Raw genomic sequence first — 20,400 nt, forward strand, 5'->3', positions numbered from 1 at the left:
CCGTGTCACAGCAGTCCCCTTGGCAAGGGGGTTGTGAGCAGCACAGCCCCACAAGTAAGCTTTTTGGAAGGGCAGATGCAGAGCACATTTTGGGTACCCTGCGCTCAGTCAGGAAACAAAATCCAGCTCCAGCAGGGCTGGTTTGAGCACGGGACCGTGATAAGGAAGAAAGGCATCAGCAAAGGAAACAGCTTAAGCTGTTCCGTAGTCCAGTAGTGCCTGCGGGATGGCAGGGCACAGGCAGGACCGTTGCGCCCCAGCTGCCTCTTCCTGCCCTTTGCATCTTGGAGTGAAGTTAAAGGAGCTCAGGCAGGAGGGGGGAAAGAGAAAAGAGCCAACGTCTGTTTGTGTTGAAGCCACCCAGCATTTTTTTTGCAGACATCAGCCAAGTGGCAGCAGCAATGCCATTGGTGGGAAGACGGAGTTATTTGGGGAATGCTGGACTCCGCACCATGAGAACAGCAGGGGAGGAGGTTGGTTTTAATTTAATAGGTCACGTTTACTCTTCCCCTCTCACCTTTGGTCTGTCTGAAATGTGCAATGAAAGCCCTCCCCAGCAGGAAGGCAGGGAGGAAGGGGCCCTGGGTGCTTGCCCCTCCTCACGACTGCTCCCAGGCCCCCCCGGCCCGGCTGCTCTGCAGCGCCTGTGTGCAGCAGCCTCCCACGTTGCAGACCCAGGACAGGGATTTCTCACGCAATAAACAATCAGACAGATGCAAAGCCTCAAAAAATGCCCCGTTTTAATCTGTAAACTTGCAAAGAGAGACCCAGGGGCAAAGCAGAGGTGAAGGAGGCACCGGGGCAGGTGAGACACGAGCAGTCAGGTGCAGGGCCAGGGAAGATACCGATGGGGACAGATGTGCTGGACAGTCCCTGACTCCTACGTGCAGTGCCATACCCTCCACAGCTGCTCTCTGGATCAGTGCTTCAGCTACACAAACAAATATTCACCATCTGACTGCTCTGGGTAGTGCTCAAGGGAATGGACAGTGTGCTTGAGGGAGCAACAAAGCTGGTCTGAGCACCAGGGATGTCCCTGAGCCCCACCAGTGCCCAACAAAGCAGTGTTTGCCAGCTGAAGGCTCTCAGGCATCTGGTCTCCAGAAAGTGGGTTCCAGCTGCTATTTGCCAATAGCAGGAAGGCATAGTTGTATTACATGGACAGTGATGGGAGAGAAACCCAGCCTGGCCCGGGAGGCGGCAGGGCTGAAGCATCACCCCAGGTTATGCCACCATGGGCATCTCCTGCATGAGGCTGGAGATGGTTCAGTCTGGAGGCATTGAAATGAAAAAGCCTTTTCTTGTTAAAAAAAAAAAAAAAATCTCTAATTTCTGTGGCTACAACATGGGGGAAGCAAAGTTTTTCCAAATTGCTGTGTGAACCAGAAGTGCCCCAAGCATTGCTCAGATGCTCCCAGGGGAATTTGACTTCTCACACCAGCTGTGTGGGCAGGGAGCAGGTTTGGCTGGACCCTTCCCCATCCCAGCCCTTCCCTCGAGCACAGCCAGGATACAGTGGGGACATCATTGCATTTGTGGTGGCAGGAGGATAAAAGTCATTGGCAGCAACTGCAGAAATGAGGAGCCACAGCTGAGTGTGGACACTGAGGTGTGGGGCAGCCCAGGGGGTTCCTTGGAGGGAAGCCAGTGCCTGGCAGCACCAGGAACATGGGGGCTGGACCAGGCCCTTCCAGTTGGACAACAGCAGCACTGCAAGCAGGAATAGCTGCAAGGGAGGACAGGACTAGAGGCTGCAGGGGGGCTCATCCATGGCACAGCCCCTCCAACTGCTCCAAGGGTCTCAGTGAGGTGTGTGGCTGTGTCCTGCACCCTGTTCATGTGGTGGAGGTGATGGATCACCATGGCTTGCTGGCCAGGCTGGCAGTCACCACACCATAGTGATTCCCATGGTGGCACACAGGTCATTGTTCTGCAGGGCAGCAGAATCTGAATCCTAGCACCAGGACAAGGGCCCTCCTCATGGACTCAGCTCCACTGTACTGTGCCATCCACCTTGGCTTGTCAGAGCTTGGTTCCCTCCAGTGCTTGAGGGCAGGATTGGGCCCTGCTCTGCTTCCCACCTGGGCCCCCAGGCCTGCCAGCTCCTCTGGGCCACCCTCAGGAGAAGGCACAGCAGCTGGATTTCTTCTTCTGTGACTCGATGTAATCGTGGATCTGGAAGTGAGGCTCATCCAGCGGCTGCACCGCGCGCTGCTTCAGCTCCCTAGAGTGGTGGGATTGTGTTACCCTCTCCCACACTGTGCTGGTGTGTGGGAGGTGGTGGGGCTGCAGGGGACACCTTCCTTGCTCAGTGCCCTGGCCCCACGTACTTACTTGGCAATGGCCAGGAAGGCCAGCTCCACGTTCATGCCTGTCTTGGCACTCGTCTCCATGAAAGGCACTCCATACTCCTGCAAGAGCAGCACGACCCCATCAGTGGCTATCACCAAGATGCCCTTCTGGCCCTCTGAATCATCCCTGTAGCCTGGACAAGGCTTGAGGGTCATCCCCTCCCTGCCTTGCCCCAGGTTTTGCATGCAAATGACTGCTGTGCTGCCCCTGCAAGTGCCTGCAGGTCTAGGCACTCAGAAGGGATGGCATGGCTGCATGGGAACCCTGAGTGACATGAAACTGTCTGGGAGGGCTTAAGTTGGGTTAGACCATGGCACAACTCACCCTGGCCAGTGATGCTCCATCCTCCGTCCTCACAGCTCTCTCACTGCTTACATCAGCCTGCCAAGGGAAGGAAAATGTCACCGCACATCTGACCAGCTGGCACCCTGGGGCATCTGGCAAACCAGAAGTGTGGGGTGTTCAGGGGGCTGACAGGAACGAGGGGCAGCATGGATCCAGAAGTATCCACTGCCCAGAGAATCTGGGATCTGTGGAGCATCTGGGACCTGGTGGCATTGAGGATGTCAGGAGGCACCTGGGACCTGGGCACACTGAGGACCTGGAGCAGTACCTGAGGGCATCCAGGACCCAGGGAGGCTCTGGCACCCTGTTGGGTATCAAGTACCCAGCATCATCCAGGATCTAGGGGACATCCAGTCCCAAGGGCAAATCCAGTTGGGAACTGGGCACCCAGCAGCATCTAGGACCCCTGGAGAGAATCTGGGACCTTGTTGGGCTTCTAGGGCTTGGGGTTACCTGAGGTCCAGGGGTGCATCCCGGCCTGGATGGGCATCCCATAGTCAGCAGCATCCCAAACCAAAGCATCCCATGCGAGGAGCATCCCGTACCTGGAACCTCAACCTCATGCTGCCACCCGCTGGCTACCAGGAATACTGCCCTCCCCGACCCCCCAAACCCCTGGGATCACCTCTGGGCTTGGCTGAGCCCAGAAAGAAGCAGAGCCCGGTGGAGGGTGCAGGCAGAGCCCCATCCCTGCACAGCCATGGGGATGGCAAGGGCATAGCACAGCAAATGCTAGGGTGGACGGGGACCCTGCACGCACCTTATTGCCCAGCAACATGATGACCACGTCCTTCTGGGCGTATTCATGGATCTCCGTCAGCCAGGCCTGTAGGGCAGCAGGACTGTGTTGGGGTGAGGAGTACTCCTGTCCCTCCTAACTCAGCCCTCCACCCCTCAGTACCCCCCTCCCTTCCCTCTCAGCCCTCACATCCCCTCAGCACCCCCATCTCTCTCCAACAAGGAAAGGGATAATGACTTTTCTTGGCACAGGAATTATTCCAGCAACACAAATGAGCAGTCCTGAAAACACCCCGTCTCCTGGCTATAGCCCAAGCCGTAGTTCACATCCTTCCCAAACCACGTTTTCTCCCTCAGGCATTCACCATGTCCTTAAACAAAACTCACCCAGCCATGCAGCACCCAGCCAGGTGCCCTGGGATGAGCTCCCAGCTGGCTGGGTCTGGCCAGAACAGCCAGTGCTTACAGGTAAAGCAGGCTCCTAACTGCTCCAAACACCTGGCCAGCCAAGCAGGCCACCCATGCTCCCAGTCCCAGAGAGAAACACTCCCAACCCATGGTGGGACTCACATGGATGTTGTCAAAGGACATCTTGCTGGTGATATCGTAGAGCAGGAGCAGGGCTGGAGAGGAAGAGGCAGAGGCATTGCTACACTGCAGGAATGTGCTCTGGATGGTCTCCCCATCCCTGCTGGACTCCAAACTCACCTTGGGCATCCCGGTAATAGGCGTGGGTGACGCTGCGGAAACGCTCCTGTCCTGCTGTGTCCCAGATCTGCCAAGAAACCGCCCTGGTGAGAACAGGGAGAGCAACCTCCCCGAGCTGGGTCTGCTCCGGTGGATCCCAGCCCTGCCAGGCCACCATGCTAAGCCTGAGGTGGGTTTCCATCTGGAAATTTCTTCCCCCCCTCCCAAAGCTCACCTGCAACTTCACCTTCACACCATCCACAGTCACCACTTTGTTCTGCAGAAGACAAGGAGAGCAGGTTTATCAGCCCAAAGCTTGTCCTGGTGCATGTGCCAGCCAGCCCTGGTGCTGAGCTGGCATTCCACAGCCCCTCAGCTGCTCTCCCTGGGCCAGTGGGATGAAGCCAGGCTGCCTGTGGGGCTGGACATTGAAGCCTCATTGCTACAAACCATGGTCCTGATTGTTTGGCAGCTACAGGGACATCCCAGAGCAGCAACCCCTCTAGTCAGAGTGAAGAGCAGAATCAGCAGGGAGGAGACAGCAAGATCCCAGCCCGCCTTGGATCCAGTGCCTCGTTCATCTCCTACAGCCAGAGTCCCTGTCCTTGGCTCCCAAGTCCCCTAATGAGTCAGTTAATGCCGTTGGCTGTCCAGCAAATCCCAGGAACACCGACCTGCTCTGGCTCCTGCTGGGAAGCTCTGGGATTGCAGCAGCCCCTGGGAAGTTGGCAGAGCTGCGGAAGTGGGGAGGCACGGAAGGATGACACATAATTTTGCATTTATTAATAACACGTTGGTGTGCTTTTATGTTTGCTCACCAAAAAGCCTTGATCTTTCTGATGGAACTCTTCAGCTCCATGTGCTCAGGAACCACTGCTGCACTAAAAATTTAGCCTGTTTGCAGTAATTTAAGGGCTTTGGATGCTACAAATTGCCTGGGCACACTCACTGGGTGATGCTGGGTGTCCTGCTCAGGTTTTCTTGCTGGTGGAGCCTTGCTTGGTTCTTAAAGGAGGTAGTAAACACTGAGCTGGAGGGGTTGCATGTAGCACACAGCTGTATTCAGCATGGCCCCAGGAAATCTCCTGGGTCAGGGTGGTTTGCAGCCAGGCTGGGCTGGGACCAGGAAAGGAAAGAGGCATTTCCAACTGAGCTGGGAAGGCAGCTATTGAGGCTTAAGCAATCACTGTTCTCATATCAGAAGCGCAGGGGCTTCTCTCCAGAGGCCAGAAAAAAGAAAAGAAAAAACTACTGAAAAGCTATTTTAGGACTCTTAAAGAATCATACTTAGAGTCTGGAAAGAGAAGACCCCTATAAATAATTTGGTTGCCTGGAATTGTTTGAAATGGAAATTCAGCCCATGTGGTGATGACAGCATTTGAGCAAATGGGCTGGATAAAACAAAAACATGCCCTAGGAGACTCTGGAGATTACCTAGAGCAATGAGCCATGAGCTGCTGGAGGGGATGCTTGCACACAGCAGAGCAGGCACCTACGGGCTGGCAACACCTCTGGGGACACCAGCATTGAGCCCAACAGTGGGACACAGCAGATTTTCCTTCTTTCATGACTTTTTCATAAGGACAGGCCTCATGGCCCCTTCAAACCAAACCCACAGCCATCTCTCTCCCCCACCCCCTGATCACCAAGTCCCCAGCTCCACCAAAAGCCAAACACAGCTAGGGCAGCAAAAGTGGCAGAAAACTGGAGCAGCTGCAGCTGTGGGGGCAGAGGAAGCACTGACCACACTTGACACGTGTCAGTGGCTGTGGGTAGAACCCTGCCCAGGGACACCCCCGTGACTTCCTTCCTGCTCTGCCCTGTGATGCAAACATCTGTGCCTCCCTGGACACCCTTAGAGAGACCCTGCAGCTGAAATTTGTTGAGCAGACAACAATGTAGGGGTTTGAACAGAATCTGGTAACCCTAACAACTTCTCAGCAGCCCATTTCAGCCCTTTCAAGGCATAAAATTACAGCAACCAGTGTATGTCCCCCCAGCTGTTGGCTTTGGCCTGCATGGTGGAGCATACTGGCTGCCCAGCACACACCCCCAGACCATGAACACAGCTGGGAGGGGTAAACCTAGACTGTTTGCTGATTTAAAGTTAAGAGGCAACAGTACCAGTGGACTCTTCCATCTATTACTGCTCTCCCAGGGATGGGTGGAAGGGTTCCAGCAAGCACCTGCAGCTGGTTGGGAGATAATTGGGGGTACAGAGGCTGGAAAACCCCATTCCCCCTGCCCAGCACCCTGTCCTGGCCAAGGTGCAGGTCGAGGGGGGTGAGGGGCTGGCAGCTGTGGTGGTCTCACCCGGAAATCTATGCCCACGGTGGCTATGAACGTCCCGGAGAGAAAGGCCCCGTCTTTGAACTGAAGCAAGAAGCAGGTTTTCCCCACGCCCGAGTCTCCAAGTAACATCACCTGCAAGATGGGCGCAGGGAGAGATGTCAGTTGGACAGGGAGGGAGCAGCACCCCTGACTGGTGCTGAGCCCTCCCCAGTTCCTTCTCTCCCTTTGTTTCTTTCCCCAGGGCTGGTCCTGGTGGGTCTGGAAAGCCCCGTGGGAGCTGGCTGTGGGATGGGACCCCTGAGGGTGCAGCCAAGCAGTGCCCCAGGGCAGCCCCCAGCCATTAAAGAGGGGAAGAGCTGGTGTGAAAGCAAGTACTGCAGCAAGAAGAGATATCTCCTAGTCAGCCCCTGGCCATCTCCCAGCCCAGCAGGCTCCTAGAGAACCAGCCGCAGCTCCCAAACGAGTGGAGACACCTCTGCCCACGCTTTGCCCCTGACCCGGGTGTGCCCAGCCCAAGGGCTGATGCATGGCTTGGGCAAACCCTGCATGTCCGGGACTCTCTCCCTGTCAGTGCCTGCTGCAGACACCAAAGCAAACACGATGCCTTTCCCCTCCTGCTAAGCAAACAGGATCAGCCCAGGCTCTCCAGCCACTCCAGCACTGCCGGACTCAGGCAGGGAGCAGCCAAGACCAACTCTGGGCTCCATAAGCACAGCCTTTCCCGATGCTGTGTTCTTTCTGCCTACCTGCAGCAACCTGTTCCTGCCCAGCAATCATTAACCTGACTGCATCATTTTTTACCCCTATGAAAAATAGGAGTGAGCAGGACTTCAGCAGGAAGGTCCATCTCTACATGCCCACCTGACAGGATGCTGGAGCTTGCAAAGTAAATCTCTGCAGCCCTGCTGCCTCTGGGGCAGGCAAACACAGTGGGCCATGGCCACCTTCCACAGGGATGGCACAACAAATGCCAAAAGCTGGTGGCTGGAAATGCTCTGCCTCCTGCTACCACTTTGCTGGTCAAATCCTTCCCCAGGGCTTGTGGGAAGCTGGGAACACTGCTCAGTTCTGCCTCCACCTCACTCTAGACCAAGCTGAAAACTGTTTTTCTTCCTCAAACATGGAAATTGCCCTCCACAAAGAGGAGTCAGAGAGGGGTGTATAAAGACAAAGGAATAAAAGCAGTTTAAAGAAGGTGGCAGCGTGCAGGACCACTTTGGAACCAGCTCAGTGAGGCAGCAGGGGGTGTCGGGGCTGACACTGTCAGTGCTGGGCTCAGCTTGGGGCTGTATATTAAATTTTGGGGGTAAAAGGTTCATCAGTCCTATGCCTCCCCTGAGCTGCTCAGATGAGGAAGGTGCTTCCTAGGGCAACCCTTGCCTGGGCTAGGGTGGGGAAGAAGGGGGCATTCAGGAAGGAGGGCTCCCTCCTGCCCCAAGGCCTGGCAGGGGTGCAGAGACATTCACAAGTGCATGCTGTGGTGTGGGTGAAGGGGGGCCCTGGGCTGGATCCAGGGCTCATATGCTGTTCCCACCTCGGAGCCCTTGGGTGCTGCGATGGCCCAGATGGGGTCCTGCTCCCCCTGCTCTGTGCCATGGGAGGCACAGTTGCGGGGCTGGCAGGAGCCCCTTGCCCTGGAAAAGGTCTGACGGGCTTTCAGGGGGCAGAGTTTGGCCATGCTCCTCTTCCCCCGGGAGCCCCGCAAAGTCCTGTTCCTGCAGCTGGTCCCTCCTATTGACACTGCCGGGCAGGGACACCCCTGGGGCACAAACGGCACCCTCGGGCAGGGACGCCCCCATCGCCACCTCCCGGGGAGGGAAAACCCCAATCTCTGCACCTGCTGCATCGGGAGACTCCCGGGGCAGAGAAGGGCTGGGGGAATCAGCTGGGGCTGCCGCCTCCTTCGCCTTCTTCCCCGTTTCGCGGCCGCTTCCTGGGCGCGATCGCAGCAGCGGAGGAAGCGGGCGGCCCTTGGGACCCTTCCTAAACCCCTCCTGGTGTCCCCCAAGCCGGGGAGCGAACCCAAACCTTCCCCTCTGGCAGAGCTCGGACGGTCCATCCCAGCTCACCCCGCGCCGCCTCCCACCTTGCCGGACAGTTCGTAATCCCGGGACAGCGCCGGGGGATCCCCGCTGCTCTTCGGGGGTTCCCCGCTCCCCTCCGGGGTCTCGTTCCCCGCTGGCCCATCGGGGTCGCCCATGGCGCGTCCGAGCGGAGCCGCCGAGTCCCGGCGCCGCGGGGGCCGCGGGAGCTGCGGCCCCACCCGGCTTCCTCCTCCTCTTTCTCCTCCTCCTCCCCGGCTGATTCCACACCCGAGGCCGTGCCCCGGCCGCCTCCCTGCCCAGCCCGGGCACGGGATGAGGAGGAAGAGGCTGAAGAGTAGAAACCTGCCCCACTGCACCCCCACACCGGGGACCCCGCGGTGCTGGGTTTTGCTAGCGGCTTGGCTGCACTGGACAGTGGGCAGAGCCCCGGCGCATCCCTCCGGACACTTGGGTGGGGAGAGGAGGAACTGCTCACCCCTCAAATGAACAGTCACCTCGTCCCTCACAGACTGTGGGGACGGAGACCCCGGTGCTACCAAATCCCACCCTGCCACACCGGGACAGTGGGGATGACAGCTCCCACTCCCACCCCACCAGCCCATCCCAGGGTGGGGGGTTTGCCCCATCTGCTGCAGCCCCACCGGTGCTGAGCTGGGCCCCAGCTGAGCACCGTGGAGCGAGGAGCTGGGAGGGAAGCGGAGCAGGAGCTGTTAGCCGGAAGCCACGAGCTGTGCCGAGCCGGCTCCTCCGTTTCACCCGGAATGGCTGCCAGGCCTCCCGCTCCCCCTGGCTGCTCGCAGCCCCCTGCATCCTACACCAGCCATTGGGGCCCAGCTCATACTGCACTTCATTTAGGAAAAACCCAAGCATAGGAATGTGGGAGAAATCCCTGGAGATGGATGTTGTTACCCAAAAGCCCACCCCATAATACCCCATACAAGTCCATGCACTACAGGCATCACTTCATGTATAGGAGCCTTGAGCCCTCCGTGATCTATTTTCCCTGGAACATCTCATCTCATCTCATCTCATCTCATCTCATCTCATCTCATCTCATCTCATCTCATCTCATCTCATCTCATCTCATCATCTCATCTCATTCTCCCTCATCAGGGCTAATCTCAGGGCAACCCCCATCCCTGCTCACACCACTGAGATTCAGGGATTCAGGGCTCCAGTGCTGTGCCCCTTGCTGCTCTCCAGGTAAAGGCCACATGTGGCCACAGGAGGTCCAGTGGCAGAGATACCCTCTGGAATGGCATCCACCTCCGCACTTTCTGGGGCTGCTGGCTCCTGCACCAACCAAGCCCTCCTCTGCCCCCTGGGAAATAGAACCTGTATTTCCAGTCCTGTGACTGCACTCAGACCCAGCTGGGGGATTTATAGTTTATATGTGCTTTTTGGCCAGGAAAGTGCCCAGAGCTGGAGGCTGGAGGCACTTGGAGCTCCTGGAAGTGGCTGAGTTTCCCTGAAGCAGGATGGGGAGGGGGCTAGAAGGATATGGAAAAACTGTGCTGGAGCTCATGGAGTTGCCTGGGCAGGAAAAACACCTGACTGAGCATCACTTCCACACAATGGCATTTGCTGTGGGAGAAACAAGGCAGCTGAAAGCAGGGAGAGATCAGTGGTGTGGCTGAGCCTCCTCTGTCTGCCCACGGATCAGGCCCCTCAGCAGGGGCACCCTTGGCTGCTAGTCCCTGGGCTGCTTGGCCCCAGACCATCCCCACTGGTGCACATTTTCCTGCTTCCTTGGCCTGGACTAAAAAGAAAATTCCCGTGGCTAATCACATCCCCATAGATAACTCAGCCTCTTGCTGAGTTCCAGCCTTGTCACAATACTGAAGGGAAGACAGTCTCTCTGGAGTAAGGTCCCAAGCACTGTCCCTGTCCTGAGCTTCCCCAGGAGAGGGGACACACATCAGAGCCACTTGACACCCCACGGCAGCTCTGCAAATAGCTCTGGATGGCAGCCGAATGCTTTTCCCAGGCACTGTCACCATCTGCCTGGCTTTTTGCCAGGGCCCCGGGCTGGACACAGGCAGGACACAGGCTGGCATCTCCCTGGCAGAGCAGGGCAGCTCCAAAGGCAGCTTTCTGTCTGTGAAGCGTAAGGCTGCACTCAGACACGGCCCCATCAAGGGATTTGGAATATGGAGCTTTATCCATCCTTCATCCCTCCCAGCAGTCCAAAGCATGCCAAGAAGCACGCTGCCAAACCAAACTCCTCATCCAGCAGCACCAAAACAAAGTATCCAATTCTTTGTGCTTACCACAGATTCATTGATTCTGATTCCCCAAATAAAGCTGCTCCCCAAGGGTGAGTGCACAGCCCAGGGACCAGAGACTGGGCTCTTACCGTAAACCCAATGCCCACGGTGGCAGAGAAGGAGCCAGGAATGAACTTGCCCTGGTCAAACTGGACCAGCAGTGATGTTTTCCCCACGCCACTGTCTCCAACCAGGATTGTCTGCAAGGACCAGATAAAGAGGCATCAGTGCAGGTGCAGGTGATGGGGGAGCTGGGGGCCAGATATTTGGGTAGGTGTACTGGGGGAATGTGGCAGCAAATGCTGCAGGATCAAGAAGGACCCGCCCAGCCCCTGGATCTGTCACATTTGGTTCTGCCACTTGCCCAGAAAGGAATTTCCACCCCTTTGTCCATCTCTGTAATTAATGAAATGTTCTCTGGGATGAGCTTCAGACCTGAAACCCACTGCACCCTGTCCAAGAGAGGAGAGATGGGAGGGAAAGTAAAGCACAGCCTGTCATGGAGAGTGAGCAGGAGAGAAGCTCCTACCCCAACTCAGGAAGCTGCCAGGCAGAAGCAGCCTTGGCTCACACAGGCCTGTTGGAAAACCTCTTTGGGAGGACTTTGGAGTCACTGGATTAAGTACAAAACTGTTTAGTAAAGAGAGCATCTCCTGCAGCTGCTGCACACAGCTGCTGCCACTGCCAAGCAACCTCGCCAGGTCACTGGGCTGACTTTGTGCTGCCTTAATGTCATGGACTCACAGCACTCCCTCCTGGCAAAGTGATGTGTTTGAAGTCATGAAGTCCTTCTGCCTCTCCAGCCTCCATGGGAAACCCCAGACCACTCCCATCCCTGAGCAGAAGGGACAAGGGAGCCGTGCTGGTGTCAGAGCTGTAACCTCTTAAGCAGCTCCCACACTGCCCATGGCCCTGGTACCCACGCCACACCCCTGGGGAGCTCATCTTCCCTTCTGCTCCTACCTGTGTCCCTCAAAATCCCTGACCTAAGGGAGACCTACAGTGTAAATAGAACCCCTCCCTTCCCTCTGCTGGTATCTGGGTTTTGTTCACAGAGCCACTGGCAAACATTCCCATCCTTTCAGGAAACCAAGGCACTTTCAACCCTTTTGCAGGACACAAATTCAAATAAACACTCTACTACCAGCCTTCTTGCTTAGAAGTGGTTTGGGCTTTGTCTTCCAGGACAGGGGTGTTCCTGGAGCTGCAGTTCTGGCACACATGGAGTGTCCCTTCTGTTACTGGTCCCCTGTCACCCCTGAGGCTTCAGGGATGAGGCAGCGAGGTGCTGGGACTAAACCTCCCCACTCTCTGAATCCACCTCTGCTACACTTTGCTGCATCTGTTTTACCCCTTCTTGGTTTGTGCTTGTGTAGCTCCAGCAGCCTTGCTCCATCCTGCAACACCTCAGTCCTTTGTCTCCAGCCTGAAGGTGCTTCAGTACTTCCCCAGTATGCAGGGGAGCCTCTGTGCACATCTGGTCCCATCCCTCTCCTGTCCCAAAGTGCCCTGGGGTGTGACCAATCCTGGCACTACTTTAGGCACTGCAGTTCCCCTTGTAAAACACAGCATGAGTGTGAAGGAATGTGTTTAATCAAATCCTGAACAGCCCCAGCAAATCAAGGCCTGATTCCATACACTGGGAGGCCACGTGGGCTTCACAGCACCTGCTACCATGGTTCCTGCACCTCACAGATCCCAAAGAAGTGGGCTGAAACCAAAAGGAGCTTGAGGACCAGAAACAATGCAGAGATGTGGACTGGCAGGAAATCAGCATCCTGCCTTGCATAAAGCACCACCCCACAAACTGCTTGTTCCTACCAATACCCTTCAGTGAGTGCTTGCCTCAGTGAATCAGCACTTTCCCTTGGAGAACATATCCCAAACACTGAGCCTGTCCTGGGGAAAGCCTGACCTGCTGAGCAGAGCTGTTGGCAGGAGGGAGCCCTGCACCTCTGCCAGATGCAGACTGCTGCACAGACCTGTGTGCTGAGAGGAAGAAACCTGTGCCCAGATCTGCAGCCAGAGATTTCTCCCTCCTCCCTGCCTGGGCTGGTTGCAGGTCACTTGTACATTCAGAGCAGCCACATGAGCTGGGAGCTTGCATGGGATCTGGGGGAATGTTGGGAGGAAGAAATCTCTGGGCCAGAGGATCTGGTTCACCCCTTTCCTGGGGGAAATTTCCCTGCCCAACCCCCCTTTTGCTCTTCCCTAGGGCCCAGAACTCTTCCCTGTGCAGAGAGAAGGATAGGCCCAGGAGCAGCTGGATAGGAAAGCACTCCAAGAATTCATTACCATGGGGCTCCTGCATCTCAGTGCTGTATAATTTGGTGTTACATACTATTTCCAGGTAAAATACTGATGCTGGGATGTGCAACAAGACTGGGTACCCCCTGCAGTGCTGTCTTTGGGAGCAGTTAATGCAGAGAGCAGCATTAATTATGGAGGGAGAAGAGCTGGTTGGAATGAGCAAGAGAAAGCCTGCAGAGCCAAGGGTTTACATGTAAAAAAGGCAGATTCCTCTATTAATAATTTAAATGGGATTCATAATAGAGACAACTCATGAATTGCTTCATGACTTAATAATAACAGTAAAATTTGGCCTGGATCAGCCAAGAGATATTCCTAATGACTTTAGGCAAAGCTCATGGGCTCTGTGAAGGGACTGTAGAAATCACTATGGCCTTCCTGGTCACCAAATAAACAAAAATAAGAACAAAAAGCCCACTGTGGGGAAGATGTGGCTAGTTAGCCCTTGAAACCTCAGTCTGGACAGGACTGAGTCATGATAGTAAAAAATCTCCCAGAGACGAAGTTCCATAGCTGTCCTGACTCTTCCCCTTCTCAGCCACAGGCAGACCTCTTCCATACCTTCTCATCCCCCCAGGTTTTCCCAGTTGGGTTTTTTTGGAGTTGTTTGTTTGTTTGTTTGTTTGTTGTTTTTTGTTTTTGTTTTGTTATGGTTTTTTTTGTGGTTGGTTGTTTTTGTTTTGGTTTGGTTTTTTTTGGGGGGTGAGTTTGTTGTTTTTTTTTGTTTTTTCATGGGAAACTTAAGTAAAATGTTGCAATATTCCTTTTGGTGCTGTCAAACCTCTCTGCCTGGTGGTGTGGAGATGGAACAGTGCTTTGCCAGGGCTGGGCAAGGTACAGAGGGAAACCTTACCAACATCTGGAGACTCATTTGGTGACAGTCCCACATGACCACTGCTCAGCCCCAGTGCAATCAAAACAATCCTTGTTTCCAGCTAAAGGAAATTATTTCCACTGGGTGGCAGAGGCAACTTGACTTCTCCACCACCCCACAGCCCCAGAGAAAAGTAGGTACACCTTGTAACACCCTCCTGAAAAGACTTGTCTGCCTGCACTGCCTTAGGGGAAGAGCAAATATCCTTCCCTACATCTTGAGTTAGTTTTGGGGCTAATTGATCACTTCCAGTCAAAATCATTGCTGGCTTGGCATGGGCTGCAGGGACAAGGCAAAATAATTCAAACTTCCCATACTTGCAAGGAAAAGAGATATTTTGGTCTAAGCTGCCAAGGGAAGAGAGGTTTTGCACAGCTGTCAAGGCAGTGCAGGGAGGCAATGGGTGCAATTCCGGTGCCAGTCAAATGGAAGGAGATCTGGGACAGTGCATGTGGGCTGAGATTGTCTTCCCAGCTCATTTTCGAGATTTAACATGCAGAACCTGGACCTGAGCTAAATATAGCTAATGGAAGCCTGACAGGGTAAAATCCCAATCAGGGGATGAAGGAAAGGGAGAAGTGCCCTCCACAGGCTCTGGTGTTGCTCTCAGGGAGCTGATGAAACCCCAAACCCACAGGTTTGTGCCCAGATGAGCAAGATTTATCACAACAAATTGTGGTAAATGTGTACATGCCCCCCCAGCACAACTGCCTGCAGAGCTCAGCTGGGACATAGCACTGGGAGAGGTCTGAGGGTGAAGACATGTCTGCTTTCAGCCCCTCACCACCCCACTCTCGTGGCCTCTCAGGCTGAGACTCTCAGTTCCTGAGACTTATTTTTAACCTGCTCTTTATATAAAATTGTGCTGCCTTCCCCCTGCTCCAAGCAGTACTCCAGGGATGGAGTTGGATGATGCTAGAAGCTGCTATGTGCCACAGGGACAGTTCAGGGCTGTCCCCACCTGCCTAGACACTATTTCACCATGGCCAAGACACACACCAGCTTGAGAGAGAGCCTGGAGCCCTCTGCCTGTCTGGCTGGGCCCTTGCCTTGGCAGAGGCTGTATCTCAGCCCTGCAGACATGAGTTCTTGGGCTGTGCATCAAACAAAACCTGGCTCAGATCATGCAGGAGATCCCTGTTTGCAACCCCCTGTTAACACCTTGGATCAACAACAGACAAGGAACACATCCCTCTGCCTTTGGGTCTTGCTACAGCTAAATGGATCCAGGAATCACAGAGGAGGAAGAATGATTTGGCAATGGGTCAAATCACCTGAGAGCAGAATTCATCATTTTGTATCAAGCAAAACTATTCTGGAACAGCCCAGAATAAACTTCTGCTGTTCCTGCTTTGGTTAGCTCCTGGCCCATTTCCTCCCCAGGCCTGGGTTTAGCTACCAACCAGAAAACATTTAATCCTTGTCTCCAGACTGCAAAGCTCTCTTGAGGTTTTTCAACACATCTGAAATGTGATTGCTTGCTCAGATACAAGATCTAGTGAGGTACTTGCTGCCTCACTTCGCTGGAGTGAAAGCAGTCTTGTTTCTGCAAGATAAGCAGCCCAGCCAGGAAAGGCAGAAAAATACCAAGGGAGACACCAGGGAACATGGGACTGGAATGGTTATTTGCCTGGGAAGGTCTTCTGCTCAGAGCCTCATTTCCACCAATGTAATTCCTTAACTGCTGCAGCTGCTTCCTGGAGAAAAGAGAGTTAAGGCTTTGCAAAGAATCAAAGTTTCTCAAGTCATCCCTGGGGGCATGTTCTATGTATTCCATGTACAACAGAAATGAGAGCTGCTAGTAATTGATATTTTTCTACTAATCAAGGGCTGGGCACCTTGCCCTGAGTAGAGCAGGATACAGATCAGACTGGGATTTGTGAAGAGGGATCCACAACACTCCAGCCCTTCTCCCATCTTGTCACATCCCTGATTTTCCCGAGGGTGCCAGTTCCTGCACAGTCACTGGGGACTGCAGGAAAGCAGTGTGAGGACAGCAGGAAGGAGTGATGGGTGGATCCGTGATAAATCAGCATCTCCTCCATCACTCCAGGAGTTGCAGGGCAGCGCCTGACTGCAGAGAGCAAAATCCCTGCTGCGGCTGCCCCCGCAGCAAAGCTTGGGCGCCCCACGTCTTTCAGGGACACCACCAACCCTGACCACACTCTGTGCAATTGCAGTTACAAAACAGAGTCCCAGGAATACTGCAAAAGAGGATTTCAAAGCAACAAGGGCAGGAATGGACGTCTCTGGGACACGGCTATTTCATGGCAGGGAAGTCCCGGCTCATTAATCTGCTTCTGGCAAACAGAGCCCCGGGGTTCATCTGCGCCCGACCCGCCCTGAGCCTGCACAGGACAGTGGGAGCGGCTGAAGGGCGGCTGCGGGCTGTGCCGCGGGGCTGGCCCCGTTCCAGCAGTCCTGGCTTCCCAAACACGCCGAATCCTGCCACCCTCCTGCCTACCATCAGCCGGGATGTGTCTGGGACCGGGGCCAATCCCTGCAGGCTGCCCACCCCCACAGGGGGCAGAGAGCTGCCGCCGCACCCCCACCGCCGCACCGGAATGAGGATGAGAGACGGACCCCACCGGGAGACGAGGAACGAGGAAGGCAGAGGGACGGAATTTGCCGGGAAGTTCAAGCAGGAGCCCTGCCCCTTCTGCAGTCCCCTCCCGGGTGCCCCCATCCCCAGACCCATCCCTACCTTGTGCAGCAGTGCCTCGTTGTAGCCGTCCCCCCCCAGGCCGGCGGCGCGGGCCTCCATGGCCGGGGGGCTTGGGGGTGCCCGGGCCGGGCTGCCCCTGAAACACCGCGGACAGCGCCCGTCCCGCTCAGCACCGCGGGCAGCGCCCGTCCCGCCCGGCCCGGTTCGGCCCCGCAGTGCCCGCCCGGTGCGGCACGGCTCGGCCCGCTCCGTCACCGCAGGACAGCGGTGCTCGGTGCTCGTCGCCGCCACTCGCAGGGTTCTCCCGCCCGGAGGAGGCGGCGGGGGGGAAGCAGCGAGAGGCGAGTCCCGCCCGGGGGCGGGGAGGCGGTGGAAGCGTCGCCCACGCCGGCAGAGCCCACCGGACTCTCCGCACAACCGCTGGTCCCTCCCCACCTCTCCTCCCCATCTCTGTCCGCCGCGATAGAGCCCCTCGACTTCGCACAGCCCGGGGGTCCCGGCCGTCGCCGCCGGGAATCTCTGGCCTTCTTCCCTCCGCCGCGGGAGGCGCCCACGGGGCACGGCCAGCCCTGGCAGAGAGAATTTCGGTACCAGCTCCGACAGTGCCGAGCTGAGAGCAAGGACCAAGTCTGCTGCCCTGCTCCAGCCCGGATTCACAGCAGGCTCGTTGGCACTTAAGAAGCACCGAGGCTGCTCCGGCTGACACTGGACCAAACTGGTGTTGAGCCTGATTTACCCCGACAGGTTCACTTTGGGATTCCACTGCATTTACAGAACCCAGTTAGGACTCTGCTTAGAGTAAAAAAAATTGTTATTAGAAACGGGATGAAGCTGTGCCTAAACCTGAAGGTAACAGTCAATATCTTGTTAAGATCCTTTTCTTTACGACTCCCTTTAAAGAAATCTGATGTTGTTGATTGCACTGGAAATAAATTAATCTTTACTCAGGAGTTTATCTAATAGAGACTTTTCCAGAGCAGCAGATGGCCTCGAGCCAGAGTGATATAAATGGGCCAGGAGACCAGCTCCTTTAAAAAGGCCTTTATTAAGTGATCAGCTCTGGGTGGGGGCCCGAGGGGTCGCGCACACCGCCGCTGCTCCCTTCGGTGACGCAGAGGAGGAGGTGATCAGTTTTGCTTTGCAGCAGAACTGGGGCTTCCGTCCTCAAGGGCATGCCTAGGAAGACGTCTCCTGGCTTGTTGACTAGGGTCCTCATCTCAGTCTGGTTACCTTTAGGTGGAGGTGATCTCCAAAACTTGGTTGAAGGTATGGGGAGACTCTCCCCACTAAGTCTAGTCACTTGATTCCCCAAATTTCCACGTTGGTTTGTTGTTTCCAGGCCCTTTTGTCGGATTCTGTTCTGCTTTACTTCATTTGCATATCACCGAAGCTGTTTCCGGCCGCCATTTTGGGAGCAGCGGAGGCAATACCCGAGAGACTGAATAAGGGTACCAATAAAGGGATTCAACAGTGGTAACGGGGAGGTATTATAACAAGGGTACTACCGTAGTGAACATGGGGGGGGCATATAATAATTCCACAGTGGGTGAAGTAACAAGGCGGGGGTATTACAACAAGGGTACAACTGGAATGAATATGTAGTACAACAAATGTGTCTAACGATTATCAGCTTATCTTAACAATCTTAACTTTACTGAACTTATTCATGACAACTCCCCCCTCTATTTATTTGATCGGGCGGATGCCCGCATCAATTTGCCGTCTCTGGTTCTTGGAAATAGAATTTCCTAAGTCTTTGGTAATGGTTGTATATTTCCTTGGCATCTGCATGTTTCTGTTCTTGACTTTCCATCACCATGATCTTTGTTTGCTTTTTGTTAATGGTCTCGGGAAGTTGGATGCTGGCTTGCACTGTTGATGTCAGTATTCGGACTAGACAGGGGAATAAGCAGGGTAAAAATAACAGTCCAGTTATTGCACAAATAGTTATAAATGCAGCCTTTTTCCACCATTTCCCTTTGAAAGACCAAAATTCATCCCACCAGTCACTATCTATTAAGGGTGTCCATTCTTGATTTCCTACATAAGCCAATTTTCGGATTTCTTTAGAAATATTTTTAATCACCTCACTTTTATCATCAATCTCCAAGCAGCATTCGGAGGAGTTGAATTTCCCACATATTCCTCCTTCATCCGCTAATAAGTAATCTACTGCCAATCTAATTTGATAGATTACTGTTCTGGTTTGGGATAATTGGTCGCTTATGTGTTCAAATACTAGTGCTGTTCGATTGGACACTTTTTCAAGCACTGCTTGGAGTCTGATTATTCTATTTAACATATAAATAGGAGTCCGATAGCCCCAGGATCCGTCTTGAGCCCAAGTAGCCGGTCCATAGGTCCGGATAATTTCATCTGGAGTCCACACTTTACTTTTCCATGTTTGTGTACCTCCCATGTCAATTAGGTCCCTTTTCTTTCTATCTTCTTTCCTTAGGTCATCATATACCGGGACTCCTAATTGTGCTCCTGACCTTTTGGGTAGTAGGAAAAAGGCTGGTTTAATGACCCCTATGGTGCAACTCCCTGCTCAGTCCCCCGGGAGTCTTGTATATGCGGTATCTCCACAAATCCAAAATAAATACTCTGGGACCTGCCAAAACCCATCTCCAACTTCGGTTGGGAATTCCCAAAACTTTTATACTTCTCTGATTCCCCAAAAGGGGTTTACTCCTTTTTCTGTGCATTTATGAAGGTTATATCCTTCATGATATATGCATCCCTTTTCTGTTTTCCCAATAGCCCAGTATGTAAGGGGCTCCCTGGGGACCCATTTGGTCTCTAAATTCTTTATTAATAAATATCTTTTACATGCCATCTTCCCTACAGGAGTGTTATACCTCTTCCCTACTCTTAGAATGCATTCTTCCCCTATTATCTTTGATTTTAGATCCCATTTTTCTCTTCCCCTAGATGCCAACAGTTCATATTCCGGTTTCATCTGTTTCCATCTCAGAATTTCTAGTGGGCTTAAACCAATTCCCTCCCAAGGCCAGATTTCTGTCATTTGGGTACTTCCACAAATCCAACAACTGGTCAAATTTAGTTCTTTGCTTATCTTTTCAACCAAATCTATGACCAAATTTTTTCCTAAGGGGATATCAGGATCATCCTTTTCCCACATCAATTGTTTTCCTTAACTATGTCTTTTAGTCCTTCGTTTTCGAAACAAAACCAAGCTTCTCCTACTGGGCACTCCCCAAGTAGGCACTGCCTATAAGAGGCAGTATTTATTGTAGTCCAATAAACTTTCCCGTCTTCTTGACAGGTAATTAACTGAGAGTGATTAAAACAGCTTGGGTTAATATTGGTGTGGACTCTGAATAGGGACCTCAGGTTCTCTCCATCATATATAGGGTGATAACACTTAGTACAAGGGTTCTCTCCTTTGCTGAGAGTACCATATATCAGTAGTATCACCATCAACTTTTCCAAGAGTCCGGTAGGGGCCATTTCCCTCATGCTGACACCCCCCGGTCTTGCCTCTTGGGGCCGAGGTCTCTCTGTATATTGAATAGAGTCTTCCGACAATGGCTGCTTTCACTCTCTGTTCCCTAATTTTTCCTTACCCCTTTTAGGAATACTCAGTAGGAGAATTTTCTACTACTTTTCTGTATAAAAAAACTTTTAACCTTTTTGTAAGGCTTGTAACTCTTTAACTAGGAACGACCCTGGGTCTTTTAACACTTAAAACAATTTGTAACAGTTTACAAGATTCATTACATTCATCCCATAACACATTCCTTAACTCTGTCCTTCAGTCCTTGTCAGTTCCTGAGTTTCTCCTGAGAATTATTTTCAGGT

The 20,400-nt window shown here is 53.8% G+C and overlaps 1 protein-coding gene across 3 annotated transcripts; it reads right to left on the reverse strand.

Moving 5' to 3' along the window:
• Window positions 1–738: 738 nt before the first annotated feature.
• RAB37 (RAB37, member RAS oncogene family) lies at window positions 739–16,853 on the reverse strand. 3 transcript variants are annotated; one of them, XM_053960381.1, is made up of 10 exons: window positions 16,615–16,853; window positions 10,816–10,926; window positions 6,436–6,546; window positions 4,358–4,399; window positions 4,144–4,210; window positions 4,006–4,058; window positions 3,458–3,523; window positions 2,677–2,733; window positions 2,335–2,411; window positions 739–2,224 (listed from the first exon to the last, which is right to left on the reverse strand). In XM_053960381.1, the coding sequence occupies exons 1-10, from the start codon at window positions 16,672–16,674 to the stop codon at window positions 2,119–2,121; spliced, it is 750 nt and encodes a 249-aa protein (XP_053816356.1). In that variant the 5' UTR covers window positions 16,675–16,853; the 3' UTR covers window positions 739–2,118. The 3 variants fall into 3 exon arrangements, with proteins under 3 accessions (XP_053816356.1, XP_053816355.1, XP_053816354.1); XM_053960380.1 differs by lacking the exon at window positions 6,436–6,546; XM_053960379.1 differs by lacking the exons at window positions 10,816–10,926; window positions 16,615–16,853 and adding an exon at window positions 8,501–8,657.
• Window positions 16,854–20,400: the final 3,547 nt, after the last annotated feature.

Source organism: Vidua chalybeata, chromosome 19, assembly GCF_026979565.1.
Source record: "Vidua chalybeata isolate OUT-0048 chromosome 19, bVidCha1 merged haplotype, whole genome shotgun sequence".
NCBI lineage: Eukaryota > Metazoa > Chordata > Aves > Passeriformes > Viduidae > Vidua > Vidua chalybeata.